Below are 15,494 nucleotides of genomic sequence, written 5' to 3'. Positions count from 1 at the left end.
TCAAATTAATTTGATTTTGTTTAAAAATTTCCCAAGGACCTCTGTACAAACCTAAGACTTCTTAGCACAGTTTAACAGGGCCCTTTATCAACTCAGTTCTTGACCTTCCCTCTTTGAATGTTTCCATGCTTTCTCTGTTTCAGGGCCTTCTTCATACTGTTCCTCAGTAATCCCCTTTTTTTTTTCTACCTCTATTTCTTTTTCCTTGACTCATTTGTATGGGTTCTTCAGGACTCAGTTTGGTGACCTCAAAATTCAGGAAACCTCTTCCCTCTGACCATCCTTCCCAAGGCTGAATGGATCCACTCCAGGTTAATGATTATCATAGCACTTACCTCATGGTAATTATACTTGCCTTTTTTCCACTCTAACCTCCTTGGGGACAGAGACTTGTCTTGTTCATCTTAGCATATCAGCATTCTTATAAAGAGTTTTTTCAAGTGTACAAAATAGTAGTTCCAAAACAAAGTAAGAAAACAATTCTAATATTAGAATGGGTTGCATCTTACAGGGCAGAGCAGGCCCAGGGAAAAATATAGGAACTGTAGCTATGGCTCTTGATATGTAATCTTTAAATTAAAATAGAATTGGGAAATATATAAAAAACTATTCATTAATTCAGCAAATGAATGTGTTCAAATAGGTATTTGGTATCAGGCAGAAGTATCTTTAGTTATACACAATTACGCGTTTGACTTATAATTAACAAAAACTCATAAACATAATAATTGTAACAATAGGTAATAATATTCATCAGTGCCAGGCATGCTAGGCACTTTGTTGGTTATTTCTTTTAATTTAATTTAAATTTCTTCTATTTAATATAAGTAAAACCATCATAAATTATACAGGACAAAAACAAAAACAACACCCAAATTTTGGAGTGTTTCTGGTATATTAGCTAAAAACTTTGTGAAATCAGCATAGATTTTGCTTTGCAACATTCAGGACATATTACTTCTATTCTTCATGTATTCCATGTCCCCAGGAGATAGCCATCTGAATAGTGGATTCCTGAAATGTATTTAGTGGTTGTTTTTAAAATGAGAAAACCAACAAAATGATTAATAACAACATTTTGCATTGTAGTCTTTTTACCTTTCAAAAGACACCTACATACAGTACCTTACATTTTATAGAAAAAAAAAAGTCATGTTGAAAGAAAATAGAAACCATTTGTCTGTCTTAAAGTATACCTTAATACAAATTTGATTTTGATGAGGCCAAACTAAGATGATGTAGTTAAGTGACTAGCTTCAAGCGTTCATTAGTGCTCCCTCCTAGGGGTGGGGAAAATGGGGCTGCTGAAATCAAGGGGCTGGTAGTTACATGGGAGTGGTGAACCGGGAAAGCTGGGGTGCACCTCCTAAATACTCAAGGGCTGCCCTTGGGGCCATGGAAACCACATTTTACCCATGACACAGAGGGGGTCTCTTCTTTTTAATCTCTGATAAACTTACTTCAGAAGGGAAAATATGCTATCTCCTTCACTGCCATCTTTCCAGGAGCCTCATTCTCACCACGCCAAACCTACTGGCACTGCTCACAGGGGAAAGGAGAGCACCTGTCATTGGTGATTGCACGGGCGGTTACACTGGCCTCTGTATCAGTGTGTAATTTTACAGGTTGTACTATGGATGACAAAGGAGCTACTCTGGGGAAAAGAGGTGTAATTCGGGTGAAACAATATTAATTGAAATATAACTATATGCAATAACTTTGTTAGCGTGTTGTTTTTAAGCCCATCTCCTATTAGTAACACTATAGAAAGGTTACTACTCTTTCCTTTTTCACCATATTATTTGGGTTGATTGATAGGCATTTAGATAAGTTGAATGAGTGTGTATAAAGATATAACAGGATTTTAAGATAAATCAAACAAGAAATTCTGGTACATAGAAAATTTAATTTGAAATAACTTAAAATATTTCATCAAGAAGTTTTAATTCTGTGCCTTGGCATCATACATTTAAGAAAATCTTTGGGCCTGATCTCAAATTAGTTCAGGTAAACAGATATAATCAAAACTTTATACGTGTGTGTATATATTTGTACACATATATGTATACATGTATGTGTGCATATACACACATACACACACACACGTATACATATGTTCAAGTTATACATGTATATATATTCAAGAGATATATATTCAAGATGCATATGTAGATTCAAGATATATATGTATATAATTCTTCCCTCACTCAGAGATGAAATTCTCTAATTTTACTCATGGCACATATTTTAGAAAAATTACTCCCAAAAGTCACACTTTAATCACATATGGAACAAATCTCTACTCTTCCACTTTTAGCTAGACTTCTTTAAGGTTAATTCAGACGTAGAATGAAACTCACTTTGTTGAATCCCAGAAGATTCTGAGCTGGAAGAAACCTAAGTATGCCCTTAAGCCTGTTTCCTGTCTTCAGGCAGACAGGTGAAATAAGCCACCAAGAGAGATGGTGGCTTTTTGTTCTTTACTTAAAAAGCTCTACTTCTCAACTACCAGGGTAGAAACATCTATTGAGTTTCTTAAAATAATCTTTCTGTTAGCTACAGACACAGAAAAGTAGCCATGCACAATTAAATTTTTGGCTTGCTTCCAGTCTGACTTTTTTTCTAGAAATCTTCCTCCACAGTTAGTAGCAATAGCAAGTATGGCAGGAGAAATGTGGTTCCCAATGGGAGTGAGATTATTTCAAATGGTTACATGTTCTCAGCAAAATGTTTTGTAGAACTTTCTCGGAGTGCACACTCTCCTTTAGTGTAGACCCAAAGACTTGTGTTCTCACATGAGTACAAACTTACTTGGGGGTTTCCAAAAGTCCCCCATACTTTCATTTTTGTGTGGCCTTTTAAAATGTAATTTTAAAAAATCCATGATTTACTAAATGTACCAAGTTGCTATTTAAAAATGGACGTATATGTCAATTTAGATTGTAAATTTGGGATTACAATGAAGCGTCAAGACCATAAAGAACACAAACATTTTATTTTTATAGGAGACCTGCACAGAAGGAACATATTTCTGTTGTGTGTGTATTTTTGTTTCCTTAGCTTGTCTCTCTTGTGTGCACAAAACTAGGAGAGGATGTTTCTCTTTATTTTGGTTTGGCTAAGGATGCTCATGATATAGTATATTTTAAGTGGCAAAAACTGTAGTTCTTAATCTATAAAGAAGAATTCTCTAGGTGAATAAATAAGAAAAATACCCAAAAATTAGGAAAATATGTAAACTCAAGTTATGAGGTATTTCAAAGATACAGTGCCAGTAAAAATTCTCTTTCCCACAATTTGCAACTGCCAGATCTCTTGCTTTAGTCTTTCTATGCTTACATCTGAAGAAATGCAGAAGAGTTGGAGATAAAAGCCCTTTTGTGTATGTGGGGGTTACAGTAGTTCAGGGAAGAGTCAGAAAAGGAAAGTCATAAAGCAATATTTAAATGTCTTTATATAAGAATAAAAATATTTCCTTAAAAAGTTGTTAAAAGATTTTCTTTCTAAAATCACTCAGTTTTATAGGGCATGTGATCGTCTGTGTGACACCTCTTTCCAGAGCAAGGTTTTCTTTGTTTTGTTTTGTTTTTTAAATACTAGGAAAGTATGACTTAGTCAAATTAGATTTTCCAAGCTATATTTAGTTTTACAGATGTGTTTAGTCCTGAATTCTGGGGAGAGTATGTATATAAGAAAAATCCCAGGAAACCCTTACACCTAACCCAAACACAGTTACTTTTAACACTGCACCATGATCTCTCAATTCCTGTAGCTTATTGCTTCCACAAACTAGAAATCCCTGAATTCTCTGTATCTAACTTCCTATGGCTAGAGTCTGAGAAACTGACCCACTATCATATTTTTTTCCTAAATAACCAAGTTTTTAAAGTTTATCAAAGATTTTTATCTTTTTCTGAGAGTTAAATATGTGTTTCTCTCACATAACAAGAATCAGGAATTCCCAGCAAACAGATTTCATTATGCATATACCAGAAACATGCAGATCACACATGAATATGCTTCAGTCAACATACATAGGCATTCACTCAAGGGGTAAACCAGTAATGAGCCAAACATACATACATGTGCAAATGTACAATTAACAGCAAATTATTTTAGATCCTAATGTCCTTTGAATATTAAAAATGAGCCAGGAGACAGCTCCTGTGACATTTGTATGCTCTAGATTACAACTTTCATGTAGAAGTAGCTTCATATGACATCTCGTGAATTTCGTATTGCACAGCAAAGGACCATGCTGAATATCATGCCAAATATCTGAAACAGAAGGAACCACTTATTAATGACTTTCAAATGATGAAAATTGATTTTAAAAAAAGGCCAGCAAACTGCTTGCATGTTTAACTCATGTTGACAAATAATTATAAGCAATAATTACTGAATATAAGTGACACTTTTATATGTGCTACTTAATTATGGCTACTGGTTAAAGACTTCCGTTAACTGCTTAAAATACATTCCTATTTTATTATTGTTAAAAAGTAGCAAGACTCTGGTTTAAGAAAATGACTCTATTTCTAGCTTATAGGGCAGTTCTTAATAATTATAAAAGACTAATACACTACTGGTTTTAGAATTTTATATTTCAGGTTAATCCCAGATCTAATTTATATATATATTTTTTTGAAATTCTGAATTTTATTTTTTTTTATACAGCAGGTTCTTATTAGTCATCCATTTTATACACATCAGTGTATACATGTCAAACCCCATCTCCCAATTCATCACACCACCACCCCACCACCCCGCCACTTTCCCCCCTTGGTGTGCACACATTTGTTCTCTACATCTGTGTCTCAATTTCTGCCCTGCAAACCAGTTCATCTGTACCATTTTTCTAGGTTCCACATATATGCGTTAGTATACGGTATTTGTTTTTCTCTTTCTGACTCACTTCACTCTGTATGACAGTCTCTAGATCTATCCATGTCTCTACAAATGACCCAATTTCATTCCTTTTTATGGCTGAGTAATATTCTATTGTATATATGTACCACATCTTTATCCATTCGTCTGTCGATGGGCATTTAGGTTGCTTCCATGTTCTGGCTATTGTAAATAGTGCTGCAATGAACATTGGGGTGCATGTGTCTTTTTGAATTAAGTTTTCTCTGGGTATATGCCCAGTGGGATCACTGGGTCATATGCTAATTTTATTTTTAGTTTTTTAAGGAAACTCCATACTGTTCTCCATAGTGGCTGCATCAATTTACATTCCCAGCAACAGTGCAAGAGGGTTCCCTTCTCTCTGCACCCTCTCCAGCATTTGTTGTTTGTAGATTTTCTGATGATGCCCATTCTAACTGGTGTGAGGTGATACCTCATTGTAGTTTTGATTTGCATTTCTCTAATAATTAGTGATGTTGAGTAGCTTTTCATGTGCTTCTTGGCCATCTGTATGTCTTCTTTGGAGAAATGTCTATTTAGGTCTTCTGCCCATTTTTGGATTGGGTTGTTTGTTTTTTCAATATTGAGCTGCATGAGCTGTTTATATATTTTGGAGATTAATCCTTTGTCCATTGATTCCTTTGCAAATATTTTCTCCCATTCTGAGGGTTGTCTTTTAATCTTGTTTGTAGTTTCCTTTGCTGTGCAAAAGCTTTTAAGTTTCATTAGGTCCCATTTGTTTATTTTTGTTTTTATTTCCATTACTCTCAGAGGTGGATCAAAAAAGATCTTGCTGTGATTTATGTCAGTGTTCTTCCTATGTTGTCCTCTAAGAGTTTGATAGTGTCCAGTCTTACATTTAGGTCTCTAATCCATTTTGAGTTTATTTTTGTGTATGGTGTTAGGGAGTGTTCTAATTTCATTCTTTTACATGTAGCTGTCCAGTTTCCCCAGCACCACTTATTGAAGAGACTGTCTTTTCTCCATTGTATATCCTTGCCTCCTTTGTCATAGATTAGTTGTCCATAGGTGCGTGGGTTTATCTCTGGGCTTTCTATCCTGTTCCATTGATCTATATTTCTGTTTGACAGAGATTGAACTGAATCTGTAGATTGCTTTGGGTAGTATAGTCATTTTCACAATATTGATTTTTCCAATCAAAGAACATGGTATATCTCTCCATCTGTTGGTATCATCTTTAATTTCTTTCATCAGTGTCTTATAGTCTTCTGCATACAGGACTTTTGTCTCCCTAGGTAGGTTTATTCCTAGGTATTTTATTCTTTTTGTTGCAATGGTAAATGGGAGTGTTTCCTTAATTTCTTTCTGATTTTTCATCATTAGTGTATAGGAATGCAAGAGATATCTGTGCATTAATTTTGTATCCTGCAACTTTACCAAATTCATTGATTAGCTCTAGTAATTTTCTGGTGGCACCTTCAAGATTCTCTGTGTATAGTATCGTGTCATCTGCAAACAGTGACACTTTTACTTCTTCTTTTCCAATTTGAATTCCTTTTATTTCTTTTTCTTCTCTGATTGCCATGGCTAGGACTTCCAAAACTATGTTGAATAATAGTGGTGAGAGTGGACATCCTTGTCTTGTTCCTGATCTTAGAGGACATGCTTTCAGTTTTTAACCATTGAGAATGATGTTTGCTATAGGTTTGTCGTATATGGCCTTTATTATGTTGAGGTACGTCCCTCTATGCCCACTTTCTGGAGAGTTTTTATCATAAATCGGTGTTGAATTTTGTCAAAAGCTTTTTCTGCATCTATTGAGATGATCATATTGTTTTTATTCTTCAATTTATTAATAGATGGTGTATCACATTGATTGATTTACATATATTGAAGAATCCTTGCATCCCTGGGATAAATCCCACTTGATCATGGTATATGATCCTTTTAATGTGCTGTTGGATTCTGTTTGCTAGTATTTTATTGAGGATTTTTGCATCTATATTCATCAGTGGTATGGGTCTGGAATTTTCTTTTTTTGTAGTATCTTTGTCTGGTTTTGGTATCAAGGTGATGGTGGCCTCATAGAATGAGTTTGGGAGTGTTCCTTCCTCTGCAATTTTTTGGAAGGATTTGAGAAGCATGGGTATTAGCTCTTCTCAAAATATTTGATAGAATTCACCTGTGAAGCCATCTTGTCCTGGACTTTTGTTTGTTGGAAGATTTTTAATCACAGTTTCAATTTCATTACTTGTGATTGGTCTGTTCATATTTTCTATTTCTTCCTGGTTCAGCCTTGGAAGGTTACACCTTTCTAAGAATTTGTCCATTTCTTCCAGGTTGTCCATTTTATTGGCATAGAGTTGCTTGTAGTAGTCTCTTAGGATGCTTTGTACTTTGGCGGTGTCTGTTGTAACTTCTCCTTTTTCATTTCTAATTTTATTGATTTGAGCCTCTCCCTCTTTTTCTTGATGAGTCTGGCTAATGGTTTATCAATTTTGTTTATCTTCTCAAAGAACCAGCTTTTAGTTTTACTGATCTTTGCTATTTTTTTCTTCATTTCTTTTTCATTTATTTCTGATCTGATCTTTATGATTTCTTTCCTTCTACTAACTTTGGGTTTTGTTTGTTCTTCTTTCTCTAGTTCCTTTAGGTGTAAGGTTAGATTGTTTATTCGAGATTTTTCTTGTGTCTTGAGGTAGGCTTGTATTGCTATAAAATACCCTCTTAGAACTGCTTTTGCTGCATCCCATAGGTTTTGAATGGTTGTGTTTTCCTTGTCATTTGTCTCTACGTATTTTTTTTATTTCCTCTTTGATTTCTTCAGTCACCTCTTGGTTATTTAGTAATGTAATGTTTAGCCTCCATGTGTTTGTGTTTTTTACATTTTTTTCCCTGTAATTGATTTCTAATCTCATAGTGTTGTGGTCATAAAATATGCTTGACACGATTTCAATTTTCTTAAATTTACCAAGGCTTGATTTGTGACCCAAGATGTGATCAGTCCTGGAGAATGTTCCATGTGCTGCTGTTTTTGGATGGAACGTCCTATAAATATCAATTAAATCTATCTGGTCTATTGTGTCATTTAAAGCTTCTGTTTCCTTATTAATTTTCTGTCTGGATGATCTGTCCACTGGTGTAAGTGAGGTGTTAAAGTCCCCCACTATTATCATGTTACTGGTGATTTCCTCCTTTATAGCTGTCAGCAGTTGCCTTATCTATTGAGGTGCTCCTACGTTGGGTGCATATATATTTATAATTGCTATATCTTCTTCTCGGATTGATTCCTTGATCATTATGTAGTGTCCTTCTTTGTCTCTTGTAACATTCTTTATTTTAAAGTCTATTTTATCTGATATGAGTATTGTTACTCCAGCGTTCTTTTGGTTTCCATTTGCATGGAATATCTTTTTCCATCTCCTCACTTTCAGTCTGTATGTATCCCTAGGTCTGAAGTGGGTCTCTTGTAGACAGCATATATATGGGTCTTGTTTTTGTATCCATTCAGTGAGCCTGTGTCTTTTGGTTGGAGCATTTAATCCATTCACATTTAAGGTAATTATCTATATGTATGTTCCTGTTACCATTTTCTTAATTGTTATGGGTTTGTTTTTTTAGGTCCTTTTCTTCTCTTGTGTTTCCCACTTAGAGAAGTTCCTTTAGCATTTGTTGTAGAGCTGGTTTGGTGGTGCTGAATTCTCTTAGCTTTTGCTTGTCTGTAAAGCTTTTGATTTCTCTGTCGAATCTGAATGAGATTCTTGCCAGGTAGAGTAATCTTGGTTGTACGTTCTTCCTCTTCATTACTTTAAATATGTCATGCCACTCCCTTCTGGCTTGTAGAGTTTCTGCTAAGAAATCAGCTGTTAACCTTATGGGAGTTCCCTTGTATGTTATTTGCCATTTTTCCCTTGTTGCTTTCAATAATTTTTCTTTGTCTTTAATTTTTGTCAATTTGATTACTATGTGTCTTGGCATGTTTCTCCTCGGGTTTATCCTGCCTGGGACTCTCTGCACTTCCTGGACTTGGGTGGCTACTTCCTTTCCCATGTTAGGGAATTTTTCAACTATAATCTCTTCAAATATTTTCTCAGGTCGTTTCTCTCTCTCTTCTCCTCCTGGGACCCCTATAATGCAAATGTTGTTGCGTTTAATGTTGTCCCAGAGGTCTCTTAGGCTATCTTCATTTCTTTTCATTCTTTTTTCTTTATTCTGTTCTGCAGCAGTGAGTTCCACCATTCCGTCTTCCAGGTTACTTATCCGTTCTTCTGCCTCAGTTATTCTGCTATTGATTCCTTCAAGTGCAATTTTCATTTCAGTTATTGTATTGTTCATCTGTTTGTTTTTTAATCCTTCTAGGTGTTTGTTCTTTAATTCTTCTAGGTCTTTGTTAAACATTTCTTGCATCTTCTCAATCTTTGCCTCCATTCTTTTTCTGAGGTCCTGCATCATCTTCACTATCATTATTCTGAATTCTTTTTCTGGAAGGTTGCCTATCTCCACTTCATTTAGTTGTTTTTCTGGGGTTTTATCTTGTTCCTTCATCTGGTACATAGCCCTCTGCCTTTTCATCTTGTGTATCTTTTTGTGACTGTGGTTTTTGTTCCACAGGCTGCAGGATTGTAGTTCTTCTTGCTTCTGCTGTCTGCCCTCTGGTGGATGAGGCTATCTAAGAGGCTTGTGTAAGTTTCCTGATTGGAGGGACTGGTGGTAGGTAGAGCTTGGTGTTGCTCTGGTGGGCAGAGCTCAGTAAAACTTTAATCTGCTTGTCTGCTGATGGGTGGGGCTGGGTTCCCTCCCTGTTGGTTGTTTGGCCTGAGGCGACCCAATACTGGAGCCTACCTGGCTCTTTGGTGGGGCTAATGGCAGACTCTGGGAGCCCTCATGCCAAGGAGTACTTCCCAGAACTTCTGCTGCCAGTGTCCTTGTCCTTACAGTGAGCCACAGCCACCCCCTGCCTCTGCAGGAGACCCTCCAACACTAGCAGGTAGGTCTGGTTCAGTCTCCTATGGGGTCACTGCTCCTTCCCCTGGGTCCTGATGTGCACACTACTTTGTGTGTGCCCTCCAAGAGTTGAGTCTCTGTTTACCCCAGTCCTATCAAAGTCCTGCAATGAAATCCTGCTAGGATTCAAAGTCTGATTCTCTAGGAAATCCTTTTCCCGTTGCCAGACTGCCAGGTTGGGAAGCCTGACGTGGGGCTCAGAACCTTCACTCCAGTGCGTGGACTTCTGTGGTATAAGTGTTCTCCAGTTTGTGAGTCACCCACCCAGCAATTATGGGATTTGATTTTACTGTGATTGCACCCCTCCTACTGTCTCACTGTGGCTTCTCCTTTGTCTTTGGATGTGGGGTATCTTTTTTGGTGAGTTCCAGTGTCTTCCTGTTGATGACTATTCAGCAGTTAGTTGTGATTCCAGTTTTCTTGCAAGAGGGAGTGAGTGCACGTCCTTCTCCTCCACCATCTTGAACCAATCTCTCTCATTTATATTTTTATTTTGGAAAATGTGTTTGTAACCACTTGTTGTTTAAATACACTTGCGGTCTAAATAGTTTTCTATTGCTGGCAAAGCTTTGAATTTTTGCAACAGTGACCACATATTAAAAAGCGGAGCATCTCTTCATTCCCAGTTCATTTTTAAGTGTACATGATGCTTTATTATTTAACTCAATAGTTTTACCAAAGCATAAATTGAGGTGTTTGTACTATGGTACTACTGACATCTTCTACCACTTGGATGCTTCTTTGAAAAGACAAATATTTAGCAAAATTAATAGCTACTTAAATGGTTTGAAGAGAAGGACGCCAAAAAATCCTTCTTGTCCTCAATCACTTCTCCTATTAATTTTGCAGAGCCTATGATATGCTATCTGTAGGTGCGTTGTTCATAGACTACTCTCAATGTTTGTTCAAAGAAATCAGTACCATAGCTCTCTGATTCTCTCCTCAATCCCATCCTACATTAGACTAGGACCTGTAAATGCTGAATTTAAAAAGGCATGTGTTATCAGTTATTGGAGGGGAAGGGGCAGACTTAAGGGAATAGCTGGGATCAGGGCTCCAAGCTTCTGGCTGACAGAACTCAGTACCAGTGTGTGGCAGGGGAGACACCTAATGGACATTTTGTTAACTGATTACATTGTGAAACTCTTACCTTATGAAGAAAGGAATTAAAGAAGAAACTCTGGGCGTTTCTTCTGAGGCAAGATGGCCAACGCAGGGCCTTCCCCTTTTCCGTGGTTGTAAGGTTGGATGCAACCCCTGCTTAGACCTCGTTGTACCTAAAGGGATCCCCTCAGAAAGAAACTCATCCTGCCACTGTCATGAGTCAGGGGTGACCACTTCTAGAATGTTCATTCCTTGAGACTGTAGAATTGTCGGGAGCATCTATTTGATACCTCCGTTAATGCAGAACATTTTCAAATCTTCTGCCTCAGAATTGTCCTTGGGGAGCCGCAGACTGGCCATCAGGCTAGCCCCAGGGTGGGTGGGGAGACCCTGAGAGAAGTCCCTGGATTGGGAGGTCCTCAGCATAGTATTTTCACCCACTGCTCCAGCCCTCTGTGCTCTAAATACAGAAAGGAGGGAAGAGGATTGTGTGTCCCCTGAGAACTGCCAATTCATTGATTTCCTCACAATTCCATTGCCCCTGCCTCAGCTTAGGCCATGAATTAATCTACATAGGAGGGCTAGAGGGTAAGTACTATCTTAGCATTAGCTATTATCACTCAGCCCCTGGACAATGGGAATCACCTCTTTATGGGCTTACCTGACTCCAATCTTACTTCCCTCCAACTTCACCTCCACACTGCACTACAGGTCCTTCCAAACCTGGGTGGCTCCCCTCTACCTTAAGAATAAAGCCCAACCTATCAAAAAGTCACACAAATGACACAATTATGTGGACCCTCATAACCCTCTCCAGTGTCATCTCTTGCTACACTTACCATAGCCCTCTGCCCCTATGAACTCTTGCACACTCTTCTTTTGTACTTTAGAAGTACTGAGCTACCTACGGGTGCAAGGATGCACTATGCTTCACACTTCCATATATAGTTCGCCTGGATTCAGGGTTTGGGAACACTCAGATTCTATGTAGAGCTAGCATTTATTGAGTGCTATGTTCCAGACCCTTTATATGAATTAATTCCTAATAATACTTTATATGTATCATTCCACTTAACTGTCACAACAATTTTCTGAGGTTGATATATTAAAATCCCCATTTTGCAGATGAGGGAATTGAGACATAGAGAAATTAAGAAACTTTCCAGTGACCCCAGGGTTTGTAAGTAGTGGAGCTAGCAGTTGAATCCAGAAAGTGGGATGCCAGAGTTTGCACTGTTAATCACTACACTGTACTACCTCTGCAAATCATAGGTGAGAGAGTTTAATCTATGTTGTCTTAAATATCTAACAAAGGAAGAGACCCAGAATTAAAAATCACTCATCTAGTTTAAGCTTGGTGACCTTAAAATGGGAAGTTATTGCAATGATAAACTCAAAGTCATAATTAGCTTAAAATTGAAATTTGTACCATATTTGAGAGAACTAAGTATTGATGTATCTAATTAGCTTTGTTCTTAGATATTCTGTCAAAAACATCTTTGTCTTTTATGAAAAATCTCTCCTAAGATACTGCCATATCACACTTGAAGAGAAATAAGATACAAAGGTTCAAGGCTTCTTAGGGGTCAAAGAAGGTATGTTCTGGAACTTTCTTACCGTGAGGGCTGCGATTCCAATACCGACAATTCCGATGAGCTGGAGCTTAACACTGATTATGCTCTCAATTTCATCAATGCAATTCTGTTTTGGAAAAGAAAAAGTCAGGAATAACAGCTGATGGTATGTGTGAATCATCACCCTGATCCAATCCTTTCCTTCTCTACAGAGCATCCTGTGAGAGTTAACCCATGTCAGCTTCTGTTCATATTTAAACCATTCCTCCCAGATATCACTCTGATAACTTTAAAGCAAAAGTGTTGTTGGGGGAAAAATGACAATACTCTCCTTTTGGTGGAATTTTCCTATTTAGGCCAATGGCTCCTTCAAAGCCCTGAAACCTGGCTGGATGAAGCTATTCTGGGACCTGAGGCATTAAAAATTTGGGGCCTCTTCTTACTTTCAGCAAATAAAAAAAAGTAAAATAGCCCCAAAATAATAGCCCCTTGCTTTTGGATTGTCATTTATAGTTTAAAAGACTTTCTACATACTTAGTCCAATTTACTATGCAAGGTAGGCATCACCTAGTAAGAAGCTATAAAGTCTGTATAGGTTCAAATTTAACAAAGGAAAGCCAAGTGTTGGGGGCTGGAGGACTGTTCTCTTCTATGGCGGCCGGGCTGGGTGGCCCTATTCTTTCATCTGTGTCCCATAGAGACCTGTGCAGTGTAGGTCCAAAGAACCTTCACGGATGGAGGAATATTGGACAGGGGGCAGAACAGATCACTTGTAATTGCAATTAGTTTCTCCAACTTCTATTTGGTCCTCTTAAATACAGAGGTATTCTCTCAACCCAATTTTGTCCTTAGGCTGCCCAGGTCCTTTTACTTGTCAATGGTCAGCTCTCTCTGATACCCACCTAAGCTATATGAAACTCTTACTGCTATCCTCACATCTCCTGTCATACTTCATTCATTCATCATTCATTCATTCAACAAATATTTCTTGAGCATCTGCCTTGCATTAGTCACCAGAATGGCATGGTGGATATGGAGAAAATAAGACATGGTTACTTTTGCCCTCAGGGAGCTCATAGTTTAGAGAAGGACACAGACTCACAAAAATAATTACAATACATTCTGGTAAAAGTTGAGAACCACTGCTCTAGATAGTGGCTCCCTTACTTATTGGAGTCAAGCTGTAGAAATTCTTCCAACCTTCCTCACCTGCACCTATAAACTTACACACTCCATTCATCCGGTGGCAGGTACTGCTGTAGGCAGTGAGCATGCAGATGAGAAAGGCACACTGCTTCTTACTTCCTTCTCATTAAAGCCAAAGAAGTGTCCTGCTCTGCTGAAAGTCAACCCCTTTGCTGGCTCTGGATCTTATTCTCTCATCTCCTCAGGAAGCCTGTGCTGTCACTTATCTCCTTTCCTTCCTACACGCTCAGCCTCTCCTTCTCTGTAGCCAAGCAGGCATCTGAAGTCTTAGCTTCCTCCCTTTCACTCCCCACTCACACCCAGTCAGTCACCTGTGCCTGTTGACTCTACCCTTGGACGTCTCTGTATCTGTCGCCTCCTCTCCCTCCCCACGGTATGTGACTTGCTCTAGTTCCTCATCCTCTCTCACCAGGAAAAATGTAAGTGCCACCTAAGCGGCCTCCCTCCATTGATCTCCAGCCTTCTGTTCTACCAGTCATACCCAGCAGCCTGAGTGCTCTTCCAACAATGCAAAACGGATTATGTTAATCCTCTGCTAAAAGCAACGGCTTCTCCAAACTTCCAGGTATAAAACCATGCCATTGCCTGCCTTTCAAAAATGTCCCTCACCATTCCCTCTGGACTCCCTATTCTCCTCCAGTCCTGGAATTGCATGCTTCTGTTCTTGCTGCTTTCTGGGCCTGGCATGACCTTCCTTTGTCAAAACTTGGCTCAAGGATCCATCCTCTGCAAGCTTTCCTGACTCCACTGTATTCTGTACAGATATTGTGCTCTGCCGAGCATCAGCTCCCTTGACTAGTGTGAGGCCACTGAGGCAGGGACCATGTGTTTTTCACCTTAGAGTTTCCAGAACGTGGCATCGTGCCTGCCACGCAGCACTTAATAAAGGAAGCATTTATCAGTGTGATGACACCCCTGGAAGGGTACGGGGCAACATCCTTAGGGTGCATACCTCTGGCCCTGGTGAGCTTAATTAATGCCACTGCATTTGCATCATTACTGGCAAGTCAGCACACCATTATTCCCCAGGGTACCAGGAGCCTGGGACTCATCATTGCTTCACTTATTCTGCATAGAATAAAGCTGAGGCTAGAAGCCACTGGCAGAGGGCCTCCCAGAATCACCCCTCCACCCCAAGGGCAAGAACCATCTTAACACCACAGGCAGGACAGGAACCTGGTAGAGAAGCTTACCTTGTGTCCTAGGAGCTCCTTTGGGCAGGTCGGTTGGACCTGTTCAGAGCTTTCTTTTCCACAGCACTGAAACTAGAGAGTCCGAAAAGAGCTTTTAGCACAAGGAGGGAGAAGCTGAAGCTACAAATCCGGGTATCACTGCTAAGGACTGGGTGTGCTGAGGCCGCAAAACAGCTCTGAGGCCTGACACTACAACCTAGTGGCCGTTCTGGAGACAGTATGAAGAGTAACATAGTCGTGCTAGCAAAGCAAGAAACGACTTCACCAAATCTGTCCAAGTTTTATGACAGGAGGTGACTGAAGGCAATGCAAACAAGGCAAGAAGCTAGCTGACAGTGCCTGTGTAAACTGCTGTTCTTTAGACAGGAGTTAGGTCTTTAGATTCTTCCTTTCAGCCTTGCTGAATAGCTAAAGTTTTATGAGCTTCAGGAAAGGCTCATTAACTGAGGAGAGCCTGGGACGGACAGGAGAAGTGGCCACAGTAAACCCCAGGGGCTAAAAGACTGGGGCTTGAATACTGGCCAGCCAACAGGTGTCCTGCCTT

The 15,494-nt window shown here is 38.9% G+C and overlaps 1 protein-coding gene across 2 annotated transcripts in view; it reads right to left on the bottom strand.

The window, feature by feature from the left end:
- Positions 1–1,886: 1,886 nt before the first annotated feature.
- TSPAN2 (tetraspanin 2) overlaps positions 1,887–15,494 on the bottom strand; it is a 42,011-nt gene continuing 28,403 nt past the window's right edge. Inside the window, exons 6-8 of one of the 2 annotated variants that reach the window (XM_022583991.3) lie at positions 14,951–15,022; positions 12,595–12,678; positions 1,887–4,278 (exon numbers count right to left, since the gene is read on the bottom strand). In XM_022583991.3, the coding sequence (XP_022439699.1) occupies positions 4,213–4,278; positions 12,595–12,678; positions 14,951–15,022 (222 nt within the window). In that variant the 3' untranslated portion in view covers positions 1,887–4,212. The remainder of the gene's footprint in view (positions 4,279–12,594; positions 12,679–14,950; positions 15,023–15,494) is intronic. The other variant, XM_022583992.3, reaches the window with a different exon arrangement.

This window comes from Delphinapterus leucas, chromosome 1, assembly GCF_059928025.1.
Source record: "Delphinapterus leucas isolate spDelLeu-1000000601 "Yukka" chromosome 1, BTC_Dleu_Yukka2, whole genome shotgun sequence".
In the NCBI taxonomy this organism is placed as follows: Eukaryota; Metazoa; Chordata; class Mammalia; order Artiodactyla; family Monodontidae; genus Delphinapterus; species Delphinapterus leucas.
This window is presented reverse-complemented; position numbering and strand designations above follow the sequence as displayed.